At 29.5% G+C, this 18,561-nt stretch overlaps 1 protein-coding gene across 1 annotated transcript; it reads left to right on the top strand.

Moving 5' to 3' along the window:
- The first annotated feature begins 15,183 nt into the window (after positions 1-15,183).
- Positions 15,184-16,195, top strand: LOC108853464 (protein MIZU-KUSSEI 1). The gene has a single exon (XM_018626877.2). It carries the CDS (start codon positions 15,241-15,243, stop codon positions 15,976-15,978), a length of 738 nt encoding a protein of 245 aa, XP_018482379.2. The 5' UTR covers positions 15,184-15,240; the 3' UTR covers positions 15,979-16,195.
- Positions 16,196-18,561: the final 2,366 nt, after the last annotated feature.

Raw genomic sequence — 18,561 nt, 5'->3', positions numbered from 1 at the left:
TTAATTCTAAACAAAAAAAATAATTGTAAAAAACTAATTTAAAGTAATTATTTATTTGTTAATATTTTTTAAAAAATTGTGACATGTCTAAAAGACTATACAATTCTCTTTTTTTATGATTTAAATAGGTTTAGAAAAAAAATCATTACAAAATAGTCTTTTATGGTTCTTTTTAGGATTTTATAAAAATTACTATTATATTGTTTTTTACAATTATATATTGTTGAAAAATTGATCATAATTTCTTTTTTTTAAGCCTAAACAAAAAAATAATAATTGTAAGAAATCTATTTTAAAATAATTACTTTTTAAAAAAGTTTTTTATAATTTTGTTTTTAAAGATATTAAAAAAGAGGATTATAAAAGATAAATATTAACTTTCAAGAAACAAATATTAAACAAAACCGAATTATGAAATCCAACAAGTACAATAAATGATTTAATAAAAACTAACTATTAAATAAATAATATTCCTTTTTAAAGTCTAAACTAAAGAAAATTGTAAAATTACTCTTATTAATTTCTTATAATTAACCAACTTTCATTTTTAATATATAACTAGGTGATTCTCCCGTGCTCATGCACGGGAATAAATACTTATAAAATAATCAAATCATAATAATTGTTAATACATATGTTTTCATCTTAATTAGGTATCTTATTTCAAACTTAATATTTGGACAGTTCAAGTTTTCATTGTGGGTATGTTTTCGCATCTATTATTTCAAATTGAACAACTATTTTTTTAACTTTAATAAGATTATAATTGGATTACTATTTTTAGCTTAATTTAGACCCGTTCATCCTTTTATATTTCTAATACATTTTATAAATCTTATAAAATTTGGTAAGTTTATTTTTTTAAAGATAGAAACACACAGAAAATGTTGTAGTTACATTCATGAACATATTTTATAATATTTGAAAATTCATGTATATATATGAATATTTATAAGACAACTAATTCCTAATAATTGGTAAATCATAACTTGTTTAGAATTGCGAATACATTTTATAATTTTATCAATGAAAATTAGGTAAAATTTTAATTTTAATTTATAAATTTTCTTAATGATATTAGATGATCACTTTACATTGTTTGAAATTAATTTTCTTTAAATCATTTAATCAAAAAAATAATCATCATAAAATATGTTTTCTTAAAAATTATCTTAACTATTTTATTTTGTAAATTATATATATACACCTATATATTTTGAAAATTATTAGATATTCACTTTTTTATTTATGTTTTTAGGGAAAATATAAATTAAGAAAAAAAAATTCGTTTTTGTATTAAAAAATCTATATATTTTGTAGATATTTCCTTTTTATTATATATGGGTTGATAAAATAAATAAACTATAATAAAAAGGATAATTAAAGCTTTATTAATAAAAAGGAAACTAAACAATTTTTAGTAATGATAATTTGGTATAGATATGATTAATTCATTAAGGGTATTCGTGTAATCAACCATCGTGAGAATTAACGTGAACGCGACACATAAGAAACTGACTTCTCAAATAATATTATAGAGATTGTATGTTAAACAATTATGACAAAAGTTACATATATTTCACATCTATATTTAGGTTTAATTTCCTCATATTATTTTTACAAAATACAATATTATTTATGTGAAATATATTACATGAGTATTTTCTTTAAATTTCTTTATACAACTCAGTTTTTTTTATCATCGTTGTTACATCTTATGATGCTAACATAATTTTTTTAATTATGAAGTTGTTGTTGTACATGAGTATGTGTGGATATGATGAATATGTATTTGTACATATAAGACAAATATATAATTTTAACTAAACATAATTTTTTTTATAAAAACCAATTTATGTGTATAAAAATCTTAAAGAAAAAATTAATTATCAAATTATTAATTTTCCTTTTCTAAATTTCTTTATAAAATAAAAATGTAAAATTAATTTTATTTTCTTATAACTAACTTTCATTTTTAATATTTTTTTGTTAAAAAAATATAAACAAAAAATAACTTTAAATATTCCACTCGATATCACTATAACATGTCTCGATTAAAAAATTAGATTGTGAATGTATCAATAAAAATCTGTCATTACTTTAAAAATGTAAAAATATTAGTGATATTTAAAAAACAAATTTTGAAAATGGAAACTTTTGAAAATGGCAAAATAGTTAATATTAACTTGAAATAATCATTTCATAGTAATTTTATTTTTCTAAATCCTAAAAGAATATAATTGTAAATTATTATGTAATATTAATTTATTTTTCTAAAACCCTAAAATACTGTAAAAGAATATCTAATAGTTGTTTTTCTTTTTTTCTTAAAACAAAATCCTAAACAAAAGAGATTTGTATCATATTTTAAGTTATAACCAAAAGATAACTGTAAAAACTTATTTGATAAAAATTTAATAGAGAATTTGATAATGAACATGATACGAAAAGTTATTAATTTAAAAAAAGAAGTGTAAAATTAGTATTGATATAAATTTTAAAAAGAGTAATTTTAAAATTATTTATTAGTAACTAGAAATAATTATTTTATAGTAATTTATTTATTTCTAAAATTCTAAAGAGAAGATAATTGTATAAGGTTGTATAACAGTAATTTTCTATTTCTAAAATCCTAATCAAAAATGTAAAGGAGTATTTAATATTATTTTTTTTATTTTTATTATAAATAAAAAGGATATTTATAAAATAGAACATCTTCCCTTTTTAAAAAACAAATTCTAGCAAAATAAATTTCAAAAAACTTATTTAATAAAATATTAGATTAGTACATAAGAAAATGTATAATGTTATCATTTACTTGATTGGCGTTATTCGACTTTTTATTTTTTTATTTTTCATTTAATATCTTATTTTGGGTTGGGTTCAATTCAAAAATTTAGGTATAATATTTTTTTAATCCAAGTAAAAAGTTGATAACAATTCATCTATGTACCATTACAAATTTTTAGTTATAAAGTAAATCTCACACAACATATGCAAATTAATCATAAAACTATATAATAAAATTATTATTATTTTATGTTTTCTATTAAATTAAAACATCAAACAAAACCGTTACAATGCAACGGGCTCATATCTAGTTATATATAGGTTTTTAGAGATTTGTAATAACTTATTGACATATTAATAAAAATAATTATCAGACTAGTATTTGCTTCAATTCAGTTTTGTTTTAAGCTTCAAATTCTTTTTGTTATTTCTCTCGCGATTACACAATACGATGGTGTGAAGTCTTAGTAGTTCAATGATAAAAGTTTCCACGTACAAATATGACTTATAATTTACGTAAAAGGGAAAAATATATATGTTTTTTTTTTGGAAAAATATTATTATTATTGACTATTGTAACAGAAGCTTTGATGATTAATGAGTAAAAAGGCAAGGAACAAGAACAGCTAAGTTTGTCCATAGAATTATCGACCAAAAGGTTCAGAAAATGGGATCTCACTATCTCTTTGGAATTATAGAGAAAAAGAAACAACTAATAAAACCAAAATACGAATGTGTATCCAAAAGTATCTCTAACGAATTAAGATTCTCGCTCTCTAAAAAAAATTGGATTAGCTTTTAAAATTAATCTCTTTTAGGTTTTGTCTATGATACAAGCTAAATTGAACTGAAAATTGTTATCACTGTTATCATCATCAAGACCACATAAATGTTAGAGTTTTCGTAATTTCATGTCCAACTTTTTATTAGATTATACGATATTGTCTATGTTGAGCATAAGAGACAATCATGAGTGAAGTTTGGAAACAAAAAAAATTAGTATGTAGTTAATTCTATAATTTTGAGTTTTTCTTCGAAGATCGATAGGTGGTAAACTAAGGTGGTGCTTTAATCTGAGGTGATTTGATTCAATGAAGGTTTTAGCAAGGCGTTCAAACATAGCTGATCATAGTGTATATTTTAAATGGACAAATACTCAACTAGTATATAAGTTCTATGTATTGAAAAGAAAAAAAAAATGTTTTTGCGGTTTGGAAAACTGCCAAAAAGACATGAGTGGAATAACCAGGCTAGATACCACCATAAACTAGTTTTCCCTTTTTGTTAGATTTTGGACCCAAATGCGCTTTGGGAAATTTGGACGCATGACTATAGTACAATTAGAATTGAGGCGGTAACCATAGTGAACGGAGTGCTACGATATTCTTTATATAATATGTATAATGACAAAAATTACCCTTTATTCCTGTTCATTCTCACTCTCACTTGATCTTTGTTTTTTTTTTCTTTTATTCAATGATTATTTACAAGTTTATGAAACCATACGTTACACGACGTATAATTATCATATCCACCAAGTGTTTGATTTTTTCTTCATATCTTTGTTTGGGTTTACAATTTTACTACTATCCAATATATATGGGATTAAGAATCAGAGGATGCGTAGAGCTAGTGGAGAAGATGAACAGTATACACTTCGTCGAACATACTATTTGATAAACATAGAATAGTACACCACGATGTGTACTGTTACATCATCTCTATGTCTTGTCTTTCAGTAATGTCGCCAATCATTGTTTCCTTACCTCTTTCCACCGTCTCTTCTTTTTCTCCAATTCTTCTGGGTATTTTTTTTCTCCTACTTCATCAATTCCGACTACACCTCCATCATCCCTTTGCTAATGGTGTATCTTCTTACACTACTCGACTCTACTATTTAATGATTATAGTATAGTATGTCTCATCTTCTCCTCTACTTCTTATTGTGTTTTTTTACTAATCCCTCAAATTTATTGACAATGCCACTAGTTTCTTCACAAATCGGAAATCCTCCTCCTTTGGGTTTAGGGTTTAGGGTTTATGGTTTGGGTTTAGGGTTTAGGATATATGGTTTGGATACATTGTTGGGTTTAGGATTTGGGTTTAGGGTATATGGTTTGGGTTTAGGGTATATGGTTTGGATTATGGTTTGGGTTTAAGTTTAGGGTTTGGGTTTAGGATATATGGTTTGGGTTTAGGGTTTGGGTTTAGAGCTAGTGTAGAAAATGAACTGTATACACTACGTCGAACTATACTATTTGATAAATTTGAATAGTACACAACGATGTGTACTGTTACATAATCTCTATGTCTTGTCTTCCAGCAATGTCGCCAATCATTGTTTCATCATCTATTCCCATTGTCTCTTCTTTTTCTCCAATTCTTGTGGTATTTTTCCCCCTACTTCATCACCTCCATCATCCCTTTGCTAATGGTGTATCCTCTTACATTGGACGACTATACTATTTAATGATTGTAATATAGTATGTTTCATCTTCTCCTCTACTTCTTATGGTGGTTTTTTACTAATCCCTCAAATTTATTGACAATGCCACTAGCTTCTTCACAAATCGGAAATCCTCCTCTTTTGGGTTTATGGTTTATGGTTTGAGTATAGGGTTTAGGGTATATGATTTGGGTTTAGGTTTCAGAGTTTAGAGTTATTTGATTTCCAAATTTGAAAGGTGTAGAAGTTAAATACTTGCCCATGGGTTCACTAATCCATGGGGGGGGGGAGGGGGGGTTAGGGTATAGTTTTGAAAAGGAGGGAGGATTTGATTTGGGATTTTGGGTTTTGATCAAAAATAAAATTATAGAAAATGGGTACATAAGATCAAAGGAGCGTATAGGAGATTTTCCGAAACCATTTCCAAACATAGAAATAAGTAACATTGTTATATATTATGTTAATGTGTTACATTCTATTGTAAAATCGAATAATAGAAATATAAGTGTAAACTAACCAAATATATAATCTTTTTTATAGTATTGGTATCAATTTGTTTTCTATACTATTTTTAAAATAGTATAGTATAGTATAGTTAGTTAATTGTGCACAATGCGTCAAACAGACTATCACGCGCGTAGAAGGAGATTTTTGTCCACTTTTGTGGTAAACAGACACACTTCCCCATAAAAGTCATACATGGTTACTTCTTTGATTTTTCTGCTTGCTATGAATATAGAGCAAATTGACCCAATGCGCTTTTCGTTTAAAAGAAAAATTCATATGAAAAGCTCATTGCTTTTCTTTTTGTTAACTTACTATAAATTTATAAACATAAAAGAGAACCAAGAGGGCCAAAGGAAAAATCTAGGATCATAGCTCTTGCTTTGTTTTGTTTTTTTCTCTCTTCTTTTTGTTTTAGAATCAACAAACTTCATGATTGATAACCTCGAGTAATTGAGCCAAGAGTTCTTAAATCAATGATAATGTAGAACATACTTTTTCTTCCCACACAGACTGTTGCTATTGACCTTATCATTTGTTTTATTTATGTAACACATCTTTTAGTTTCATAAAGTCTCAATTTTTTTTTGGATACAACCAAAAGATGAAATTATTTATCGCTTTGGTGTAAAACATAGACTAAAATAACAAATAAAATTAATAAATCTACATTTTCAAAATAGGATGACAACAAATTCGAAACAAAATTTAAATGCGTTGATAAAAATTTCAAGAGCTGGTTTTATCATCTGTTTCATAGCACTGATGTTTGTATATAAATATGATATTTTATTTTCAAATGGATATATACTTACTATTGTTTCATACTAAACTGATATATGTGAAAAGTTCTGAAAACATTATAGAAGAAATACAAAAGAAAACTGATCAAAAATACAAAAAGAAGAGATAATTGAATATCTATGAAGCCAAACTTAAACTACTGATTTAGAACAAAAAAAGAAAAGCAATTGTGATGATTTGTAGGATTAGTCGATAATTTTTAAAACGATTCTTGAAAAACTTTCATACAAACTGGGATAAACGATAGGACAATTCTTGAATTATATGACGTGGTAAACTAAAAAGAATCACATAATTAATTTTTTTAAAAAGATCACGAAACTATATTTCTTTTCAAACTAATGAATTTGATAATGTTTGTTATTTTATTAATTTATTATACAAGAGATGGTATCGTTTCATTTGAGTTAAGAATACAAGCTTTAAACATTTGAAAAAATGATTATTGAAAGAATGGATAATATTTCTAATTAGTTTTCTTCGTAAATGCTAAATGACTAATATTCCAAGTTTGAAGACCTACAAAAGATTTAACTAATATAAACGCTTGGAGCCCAATTAAATTGGTAGAGATCTAATATATCATTATGCTAATATACAATTTTTCCTGTCGTACGGATATATATATATATATATATATGTGGTGTGTGTGTCTTTTCTTTTTTATTATTGTATATGTAAAATTATTTTAACAAAACTTAGCAGATGAAAAGGCAAAAGGCGGAAATATTATTATTTTGATAAATTAAAAGGCAGACATGTTGTATTATTATTCGAGAATAATTTCAGCCAATCTGTATTTTTTTGGACTACTCAATTTGTTCTCTTTTCCCTTTTATTTTGATTTTTAAGTTGATGAAATGTATGCTAATATTGAACTTATAGTTCAAGGCCATCCATAGTTGGATACATGTGGTGGAAATAAACATTTTATGAAATACAATAATTTAGTATACACTCTCATACGTGTGTTAGTGTGTGTACAAATTATTATCGTTATTTCTCTGAAAACTATATCATAGAGATAAAAGCTAGACTGATTATGCGTGTGCATCATGTTAACAACATTAGTTTATGTATCGTTTATTATTTTTAAAAACATTATGTATACCGTTATTGGTTATCCCCATAAATTATATGCGTGTGCGTCATGTTGACAACAATAATCATAAGCGCTTTTAGAAAAACCAACAATAATCATACATCCTTCGTTTCTAAAAAAATAATGTTTTAGAGAGTTTTTTTTATGTTTTAAAATAGATGTTGTTTTTATATATCAATGTACTTTTTAATTTTATAGATATTTTGTAGCTAAAGACATTTTATAATTCATTTTGTGATTGGTTAAATAATTTTTAATTTATATTTAATGATATTTTTAGATAAAAAAACAAGTTTCTTAATAATTGTGCACAATCCTAGAACTTTATGTATTTTAAAATAGAAGAAGTATGTTTTTAGTTTTTACATGTAATCATAACCGGTCTTGAAATTTGCATTTTCACTTAAAACCACAGTTGAAAAAGTGAAAAATGGCTAGTTTTGTATATTTTTTAGATATATAAGCCGTTTCTAAAGGTTATATTTTGTAAAATTGGAAGCTGAAAGCGGATGCTTTCTTTGCTTGGTTTTAAAACCGTAATAATAATATTTATGAGATAATTTAAAAAACCGTACCAATATTTTAATTGAGATTGACTAAATTATTTATAATGAAAAAGAAAAATATGAAAAATAGTTATCTATTGCGATTCCAAAAATTCATTAAACTGAAAAGAAACATGTTGAAAATTGAAGCAAATTGTCCCTCTTTAACCATGGATTTTCCCACTTTATGATCGACTTCTAGTAAAACAAATATCAAATATCTTCCGAGACCAGCAAATAAAAATCATGTTCTCAGTCACCCCGATCTCACAGTAGATCAACTTATTGATCCAGATTTACGTATCTGGAATTCACAGGCAATCAGGGCTTTGGTGGATCCCAATGATGTCAGCATTATTGAAAGCATACCATTGAGTAGGTTTCGCAGGGTAGACAGGGATGGATGGCATTTTACTCAGAATGGAAAATATTCAGTAACATCTGGGTATGAGGTAGAGAAGGTATATCCGGATACAGCCAAATCTTCACCATTATTTGGGCCGACAGTTGATTTTATTAAGGCGCATTGCTGGAAAATTCGCTGTCCACCAAAGATAAAACATTTTTTATGGCAAATAGTGTCAGGATGTATTTCAGTAAGGAAGAATTTGCACTCACGTGGATTATCAGGGGATCTATATTGTGATCGATGTGGCACTTCGGAGGAATCAATTAATCATGTATTTTTTGAATGTCCTCCAGCGCGTCAGGTTTGGGCACTGTCCCAGATTCCATCGAATCACACCATCTTTCCCACTGAGTCTATTTTCACAAATATGGACTACTTATTCTGGAGGGTTCTTCCGAAATTAGAGGATGATCAGTTTGCGTGGATATTATGGTATATCTGGAAAGGACGGAACAACAAGGTTTTTAGCAATTTGGATATTGATCATATGGATACACTAAAATTAGCGGAAACAGAATCGAAGCTTTGGAAGGAGGCTCAGATAATCCCTACACCGGTAACAGGTCAACACCTCTTGGAACTACCATCAATTCCAGGACGGTGGTGTTTTGTTGATGGATCCTGGAAGGACAAAGAGAGATTCTCAGGGCAAGGGTGGTATAGCACCCTTGAGGTTTTGATGGACTTATGGGCGCACGAAATGTAAGGGCTTCTCTATCTCCTTTACACTCAGAGATTGAGGCTTTACTTTGGGCTATGGAGTGTATGAAGAATCTTAGACAATACAGGGTTACATTTGCGACGGATTGTTCTCAATTGGTGAAGATGGTTTCGGAACCAGAAGAATGACCTGATTTTGCAACTTATCTATCAGATATCGAGACTTTGAAAGGGAGTTTTCACAGCTCGGATATTATTTACGTCCCCCGCACAAAGAATCAGAAGGCCGACAGTCTTGCAAAATCTGCTAGGCAGCAACCGACCTTTGTCGTGCATATGGACGCAGAGTCCTCTTGGTCTGTAAAGTCGACGACAAAAAAAAAATAATCAAATATCTTAATTTGTGTTGGTTTTAAAATTTTAAAATTACGAGGTTTCTTACCAAATTCTTTTTACGAGTTTCATATCCACATTTTGTATGTATTTTAAGATATAGTTGATATACTATGAATTTTACCAGTTTTAGATATAGTATAAATCATTTTATATTTATTATTTTATGTTTGAAATTTATTTTAAAGTTCTTTTCAGGTCTAAATAGCGTAAAGATTATGAAGCATTTTAAAATTTATGGATGAAAAAACTCGTAAGTGGTCATAAATTCAAAATCATAGCCGAGATTCAGGAGAAGTGTCTATTGACACTCTTCCTTAGTGTTGCTCAACATCAGTGCAACTAGACGGTGAGACTTTATTCAAACCAACTGAAACCCAAAAATTTCACATATTTACCAGACTACCTCTAGCTGACTTTATACCCAATACTTATAGTGTTCGTCATTGTTTTGGCAAAACACCAACTTACACATCTACCACATCATATTTACTTATGGTTTTTATTTAGTAGTTTTTGAAGAGAAGATCAAGAACTACTTCAGAGATTTTGTATTGGAACTTGATATACTATGGATTTAGCATTTTTCAGCAATAATATATAGTAGAATCTTTTTTACATATTGAAATATTTTTAGAATCTTTACAAGTTCAAGTATGTTTTGGAGAAATGTGGTGATTATGGAGTATTTTGAAGATAAAAACAGAAGAAACTCACAGCTGTTCATTGAACAAGCCAGAGTCGACATTAGAGATAATCATCAATCAACAAACATCACTTATTGTCGATCAACAACGAAGCACGAAAGACCTGACTTGGTTCCTGGCCAACTTAAGGCTAAAGTTCCACATAATAACAAGACTGCCCCTAGTCGACTTTAACTTAATATTAAAGTGTTTTGTCATTGTATTAGGCAACACACGCTTTCGTATTTTCATTCACAGCAAATAGTTTAGGGTTTTTAGTAGTTTGGAGAGAAGATCCTAGACTCATTCAGAGCTTCTATTAGAACTCCAGTTTTTCTTATCTATTCTATTTATGCAGTTTATTGATATATTTGCTATGTTCTGCTTTGATATGTATGAGTAATTGATTTTGTTAGATTTAGAGTCATTTAAGGTTATGAAGGATTAACCAAAACTATAGAATTTTCTAAGGTGATAATTAGACATCCTCCATTAGAATTGATCTTACTGCTTGTGTTCTAGAGTAGCTAATTAGAACTCTGATATTATGATTGTGGACAACTATGGCGGTAGGTTCTGCACCAGAATAGATTCTCTTGAGTTAGGACTGCTAGAAAAAAACGACAGCTGATTTAGTTAAGACTAGTGAACCTATCGATAAGCTAGCTAATGATTGCCTAAGGCATCATCAATCGACGCTAACTTGATAGCACCGATCGATGCTCAATCTGTGTCAACAAGTGACAACTAAGATACCAGACTTAGTCAAAAGAATTGATTCGCGGCGGAAGCTGGACATCTTGTGCATTAGTGATGTCACTCAAATTATCCTAAGGAGTGTTTTTACTCTCTCAAATTAGTGGTTCAGTTGTAGTATTTAGGGATCGAATCCACATGGAGCGTGGGCACACAATAAACTCAATACAATCGTAATCAAGTTAGACAAATAGATTATAAAACAATAAAGTAAAACAAGGTGAACAAGGCATTTGTTCAGTGATTGATGAGTTGTTTGATGGAATGATGGTTGCTAAACTTAGAGTTTCATTTAGGTTATCTAAACAATAATATATAAATGCTCAGGGTTTATCCTCGAAAATTCAATAAGAAAGTAATCCAGCTCTTGCATGCAGTTACTAATCAGATTCCTAAGTCTTTGTTCCAGATCTCGCATGTGAACAAGGAGCGAGCGTCGATCGATTCTATGGCTAAAGCGTCGATCGACACTACTTCAGACAAGCATTAATGCCATATTTGATAATGTTCAACTAAATTCTTATACCAACTCTCATATGCACCTATGTATATAATCCAACAGGAATCGGGTTCCGTTAATTGATTGCACTCTCTTGCCTTTCAATTATTCTATGATTCTAGGTTTAAATAATCAGTCACACTCTTGTGTTGTTCCAACTACTATCCTAGTATTACTAACCACCCTAGTGTAAAATCTATAGATTACCTAGCAATCCTATAATTTAGAAGTTCATTCAAAACCCTATAAAAACCCACATAAATCATAGATGAATAGATGAAATAGAAATCACTAATAAAACTATAATCAATGGAGTTCCAAGAGGACTCTAAAGGAGTTCTTCCCTTCTCTCCAACCATAAAACTAAGAATAATGAATAAAAGAAATAAAATATCCATCAACAATAGCTTAGAAAACACATAAACGTGGTTTGAAGTCGGCCATGGGCATTCTTGGTAATTTGTGGTGACTTATGGGCTTAAATCGGTCTTAAAATATACTCGGGTCCACTTTCTAGCATCAGCGTCGGTCGACACCAAGGCTGTATCGTCGATCGACATTCATTCATCTCCACGACAGCTTCCTTTCAGGACGCATACTGGCCACTCTTCAGTAAAATAGAAAAAAAATCTGTTATAGGATGATGATTGACCTCAAACTGATGGCATTGAAAAGCTAACTCAAAGCTATATCTTGTGTCAAAATATCAGCTCAATCTCACTATGGAAAAGTCTCCATACATAGATAAACATCTGCACCGGGCTGGTGGATTTTAAATTGTGTATACGTTAACCCACAAATTTTTTTTTTAGTTTTTCTTTTAAATGATTTTTTTGTAAAAAAATTATATATTTTTCAAAAAATACGAGAATTTTAAAAATAATAATTATTTTTTTTAAATATATAAAATTTTAATTTTAGTTATAATATATATATTTAAAAATGGTTAAATAGTAATTTTAGAAAAACATATAATCCACGGGTCCTGCAGATTATCCGCAAATTAAACTGACGAGTGCAGATATAAATTTATGTTTTTGCGGGTTGCACGGATCGGGGTTTTTACCAAAACATTGAAATTCGCGAATTGCAGGGGCGGGGGAAAGCGGGTTCGACCCACAACCCAGTCCTATCTGCTTACGTAATGTGAGAAACACATATATAACTGCCTTGTTGAACTCGTTCGAGGATAAATTGGTAGCCCAATACAATGTATTTCATTTGGAAGTAAGTACAAAATTCATGCAGAGAAATGTAGCACAAATATTATTTGGATTTTTAATGTAAAAAACTCCCAACTAAATTTGTTTTGGATAAAAACCCCCAAACTAATTATTTAATGAAATAATCCCTAAACTAATTTTTTTTAATGAATTAAACCCTTTAAGGTCATAATTACCAGTACTACTGGTAAATCTTTAGTTTAGAGTTTTTTACAATAAATAAACATAGTTGGGGAGTTTTACCATTAAAAAAAAGTCCAAAATATAATAACATTACTAAAAATTAGTAACTTTAATTTTCAAAATTAGCATTTTTAAAAAAAATATATATAAATATATAAGTCTGCTTTTTTAAAAATCAACATTATATATGTATAAATTAAAAATGTAAAAACCCAAAAATATAAAAAATATCTAAAGCTTTACCTGTATTAAAATTATATAAAAATTAAAAAAATCTAAAAGACAAGTAAATATAATAAAAAATTATATCTTATCTAGTAACTTTAATTTTCAAAATTAGCATTTTTAAAAATTTCTATAAATATATGAGACAGATTTTTTTTTAAATCAACATTATATATGTATCAATAAAAATGTATAATTAAAGTTATACATATATAATGTTGATTACATTTAATTTTTTAGATAATTTTTATTACAGGTAAAGCTTTAGATAAAATTTTTTTCTATTTTTGGGTTTTTACATTTTTAATTTATACATATATAGTGTTGATTTAAAAAAAATCATACTCACATATCTATATAAATTAAAAAATTCTAATTTTGAAAACCAAAGTTACTAATTTTTAGATAATGTTATTATATTTTGGATTTTTTTATTTTTTTTATTTTAATGATAAAACCCCCCAACTATGTTTACTTAATGTAAAAACCCTTAAACTAAAAGTTTACCAGTAGTAATGGTAATTATGACCTGAGAGAGTTTAATTCATTAAATAAAATTAGTTTGGGGGTTATTTCGTTAAATACTTAGTTTGGGTGTTTTAACCCAAAATAAACTTAGTCGAGGGGTTTTAGTGTTAAAAATCCATATTATTTCAAAAGAAGCAAGTATTCATTATATTTGAGTTCAGATGCAGTTGACATCAATCGACCTATACTTACCTTTTGTTGAAGAGCGAACAACATCCTTTTGATTGTGTCTTAGATAGTATGGAGTATGCGTTCGGACCAAAATATCTTAGAGAAGTAATTCATTTGGTTCAGATGCGTTCGGACTAAAAAAAATGTTACATTCTATATTGGGGAATACTCCAGATCTTTCATGCTCGTATCTCGAATTAAATAATGTTATCACACATTTGAAGTACTGTGTATCTTTCCTAAATATTTACTGTAACCTCTAACAATGACTAAAGTTAAGTCAGGACTGATGACATTGTTAATGTTAAGCTGAACATACTTGATCATGTCTCATCATTTGTTGATGTGGGATTATAATCTTGAGTGACCATCTGTTTTGGACTGACTGTTTTCTACTTTGAATTTTATATCTAAACAAAAATATTTCTTATGTATTTTAAAAGATTGATGTTTTAGTTATCTTAGAGAGATTGAAACATAACAATTACTTATTCTATACTAAATCTTTTTAATTATTTTGTATTTTGATTATTATATTAACATTATTTTATTTTTACACATTAAAATATAATTTAATACTTTTATCCAAATATTTGCTATTAAATCACTTTGGGGAAAAGTGGGGATGCATTAATTAAAATATGAAATTAATTTATTAAATAATAAAATAAAAATCAATGTTTTATAAGGTTTTCTATAAATATATAAAATTTGGTGAGTTTGGTGAAATTTGTCATGAAATGCAATCGATGCTAAGATGATTACCCCGTTAATACTTGTATACATGATATTTTGAGGAAAAATTCCTCCTAAAGAATGATATATATGAATGATAACAAATCTGGCAAGGTTGACAGAAAAAAAAGATAACAAATTCTGCAAAAAGATGTGAAACAATTATAAATGTCAAGAACCTAATTATTTGACATCTTTTATAACTTTATTTGCAATAATCAATATACAAAATGGTACGTACTAGATAGTAGTTCCACCTATTCCGAAAGAATCTTTTTGGTGAATGACAAAAACCCAACACGAATAACACTTTACAAACCGAAGCTCAAAAATTGTCTCTCATAATCCAGACATTAGTATACTTTTCAAGAAAATAAAACCAAAACAGAATTTTAAAATAATTAAAATATTACTATGATGGAATATCAAAACGGTATTCGTACATAAATCTCCTCATCTGTCTCCCCTATTTAAACCCTATAACTCTTCAACACCAAACCCTCAAGCTGCTTCTTCTTCTCATCCTTCAATCCTTTTTTTCCATTTTTGGTTTTTTTTTTTGCTTTCTCAAAGCATTGAAAATGTCAAAGACCAAATCCATAGCTTCAATGGAGTTTCAGTCTCCGGTGGTAGCCACCGTAGACTGCCAGAACCAAGTCCAATCATGGCGTCTCCTCCGTTCAATCATTAAGCTTCTCATCCCAACTTGCAACTCCACATTAGTCCAAGAACTAGAACAAGAAAACCCTAACTCGAGAAGCAAGAATCTTTACAACGACATCAAATCACGCACTTCCTCTTTCCGTTCCTCTATTTCCCTTTCTTCATCCACAGTCACAGGAACCATCTTCGGATACCGTAAAGGGAAAATCAATTTCTGCATCCAAACACCAAAAAAATCGACAAACCCCGAGCTTCTTCTCGAGCTGGCTGTTCCAACAACGGTCTTAGCTCGAGAAATGAGAGGAGGTGCGTTGCGTATAGTCTTGGAAAGGAACAACCAAGAAGAAGAGGGTGACTCTGTTTCGTCGAGGCCGTTTTGGAACATGCATTGTAATGGAAAAAGAGTTGGGTATGCAAGAAAACGCCGTCCCTCGAAGGACGACATGGCGGCGTTAACCGCTTTGAGTAAGGTTGTTGTCGGAGCTGGACTTGTGACTGGGAAAGAGCTTGGCCGGTTCGATGATGAGTTGATGTATTTGAGAGCTAGTTTCAGAAGAGTTTGTGGTTCGAAAGAATCTGAATCTTTCCATCTGATTGATCCAGCTGGGAATATTGGACAGGAACTCAGTATCTTTTTCGTCCCATCATCGGTTTGATTCAGTTATACCGGTGAGGATGATCGTACAGTACATAACGGTTCTGTTTTTTTTTTGTAAGTTTCTTTCTTTTTTTTTGTTCTTTGGTCGAGAGAAAAGAACTTGTTTTTTGGTCGTGCTTAAAGCTTATGTGCTTTAGTTCTGGCTTTTGTATGTAATCTACATACCACAGTTCAAATTCTCGTTGTTGACCTTGTTGCAAGATATATTTTTTACATATATATATTGGTCTTTATCTTAAAAATAATCAAAGACAAATGAAAATACGTCGGCAAAATAGACAGCGCCAAACGATTTAAAAGTTTACTTTAGTCTATTGTCAGCACCATTTCAAAGTATTTAATTATCAAAGAAATAGACTGATGCAAATGGTTTAGGCAGTAATGTAATTACAATGAAAATGTTTCAAAATAAATGAGAAAATAATTTATTTTATCAATAACAGAAAATATTTTATCATAAACCCAATTTTCTAATAAAAGCATGTGACATTTGTTAAAATTCTTAGAAACAATGAATGTTCGACCAAAAAAGAACTTCTCAACAGAAAGTCGCCGAAATTTGCAATTTATTGAACAATTTATTCTTGTTGGAAAAGAAAATTTAAATTAAAAGTATACTTCACTACTATTTAATGTTATTTTATCCTTGATGATAATTATTGAAGTCTGAAAGAAAATTTCGGATCATATAGTTTAGGGACCAAGAAAACATAACTAAAGAACAAACTAATCGCTAAGAGAAGGAGACACGTGTTGGCTCCTGTCGGAATCAAATAATGGCTATACTTTTCCGCGCGCAAAAGCAGTTAGGAGCTGCTGGGGACTAATGAGTGGAACCTTACCAGAGATGGATTAAACCATAGACATTAAGACCAGCTTTATTAGCTGGATTATGAGTCATCATCACCTTCATCGTTCTGACTCCAAGATCCCTCAGAATCTGCATCAACCAACATTTCCAATCTCTGTTTTTCAATCTTTGCAAATATAAAAAGATTCGACTTTTGTTATATTACTTGTGTTCCAATGCCGTATTCCCTTGAAGTAACGGTAAATGAAACAGCCTCGGTTTGATCTGAAGTGTTTTCGTAAGTAGGAGGCTTGTGGGTTAGGATAATGTCTTTAGCTTTAGGACCGCGTAAGTAAACAAATACACCTCTCCCAGTTTCTTCATGTTGTTGAAAACAATTTCATGACACGATTGCGTTGGACTTCTCATGGTACGGAGCTAGACAACAAATTTCAACATAAAGAGTGAAAATGCAGAGACGATCCTATTTAACGAAGACGTCTCCGAACTAAAAACCATCTAATAACGTTAGAATCTTTGACTCCTTGCCACCTCAGCTTTAGTTAACAAGAGTGTTGACTTCCTCTTCATATGTTTCTTTTTCCTCCGTCTTTAGTCTTGGCTTCTTTCTCAAAAGCAGATGACCATGTGGAGATTCCTCATGCTCCTCCCTCCAAAGTGTTGGCCTTTCATGCTCACACACACAAACACACACACGATTCCAGTCCCCATGTGTTACCAACGATGCCGCCATAGTCAAATCTACTTCGTTTCCTCAGATGAAACCAATGTTGTGGGAATCATTTCTGCTGCTAACGTTCCGTAAGAAACCAATTCTGGCTGCAACTCAATCTCTATTTGTCCATTACTCTTAGACTCAGAGCCGGACCTGAGATTTCTGGGGCCCTATTCAAAACAAAGATGAACTTTTCGTAGTTTTAATAATAAGAAGCAACATCAAAAGCTATATAATAAGGAAAAAAAAAAGAACAATCCAAATATAATTATCTTCAAAATAGAGTACAATAGTTAAATAGACTTGAGAAGGTTTTAAAAAAAATAAATAGAGTACAATAGTTCTAAGAAACACAACAACAGAAAAGAGGAGAAGTTGAAAAGACAAACTCGTAAAAGACAAACTCGTAACTTTCTTTAGGTGAACTAAAAATAATGTTTTTTTACTTGTTTAAATATATTATAATATTTATTGAATAACTTACAATGCTCACGTGGTTGACAAAAAGAAACTTACGATACTCACATATTTTATTATGTCCACATAAGATTAAATGTTAACATCTCATTACATATTTACAAAGCCATTCTACAAAAAAAAAAAAAAAATTGGAACTGGGGGCCCCATGAGGTGAGGGCCCCATACGTATGTTTCGTGAGACTCCGTTCAAGTCCGGCTCTGCTTAGAAGTAGAAAAGTCATCTCCTTCCTCAGACATCACACTCACTCACCTTCTAAAACTGGATATGTTTGATATGATCTTATAAGGACACATCCAAGTCTTTTCAAATGGTTTTGTTCTATTAACATCACTGAATACAAACATCATCAAGGCCTAAACCTAATGCACTTTATTATGAGACACGACTATATACACAAGCTCAAATACATCTATTAACATAGTTCAAACAAAGACGGTGAAACAGCAGAGAAATTCAATATTCAAAAAAAAAAAAAAATTTATGTTTGAAACATGTTGGATAATTAAGTAGCTCTAGTTATATTTGTCACATTTTTTGTTTGAAAGATGTTGAATAATGCGGTAAATTAAAATAA

Source organism: Raphanus sativus, chromosome 4 (genome assembly GCF_000801105.2).
Source record: "Raphanus sativus cultivar WK10039 chromosome 4, ASM80110v3, whole genome shotgun sequence".
NCBI lineage: Eukaryota > Viridiplantae > Streptophyta > Magnoliopsida > Brassicales > Brassicaceae > Raphanus > Raphanus sativus.
This window is presented reverse-complemented; position numbering and strand designations above follow the sequence as displayed.

What these genes read in the sequence shown, in the direction of transcription:
- LOC108853464 (XM_018626877.2), top strand. Translation starts at nt 15,241, where the DNA reads ATGTCAAAGACCAAATCCATAGCTTCAATGGAGTTTCAGTCTCCGGTG.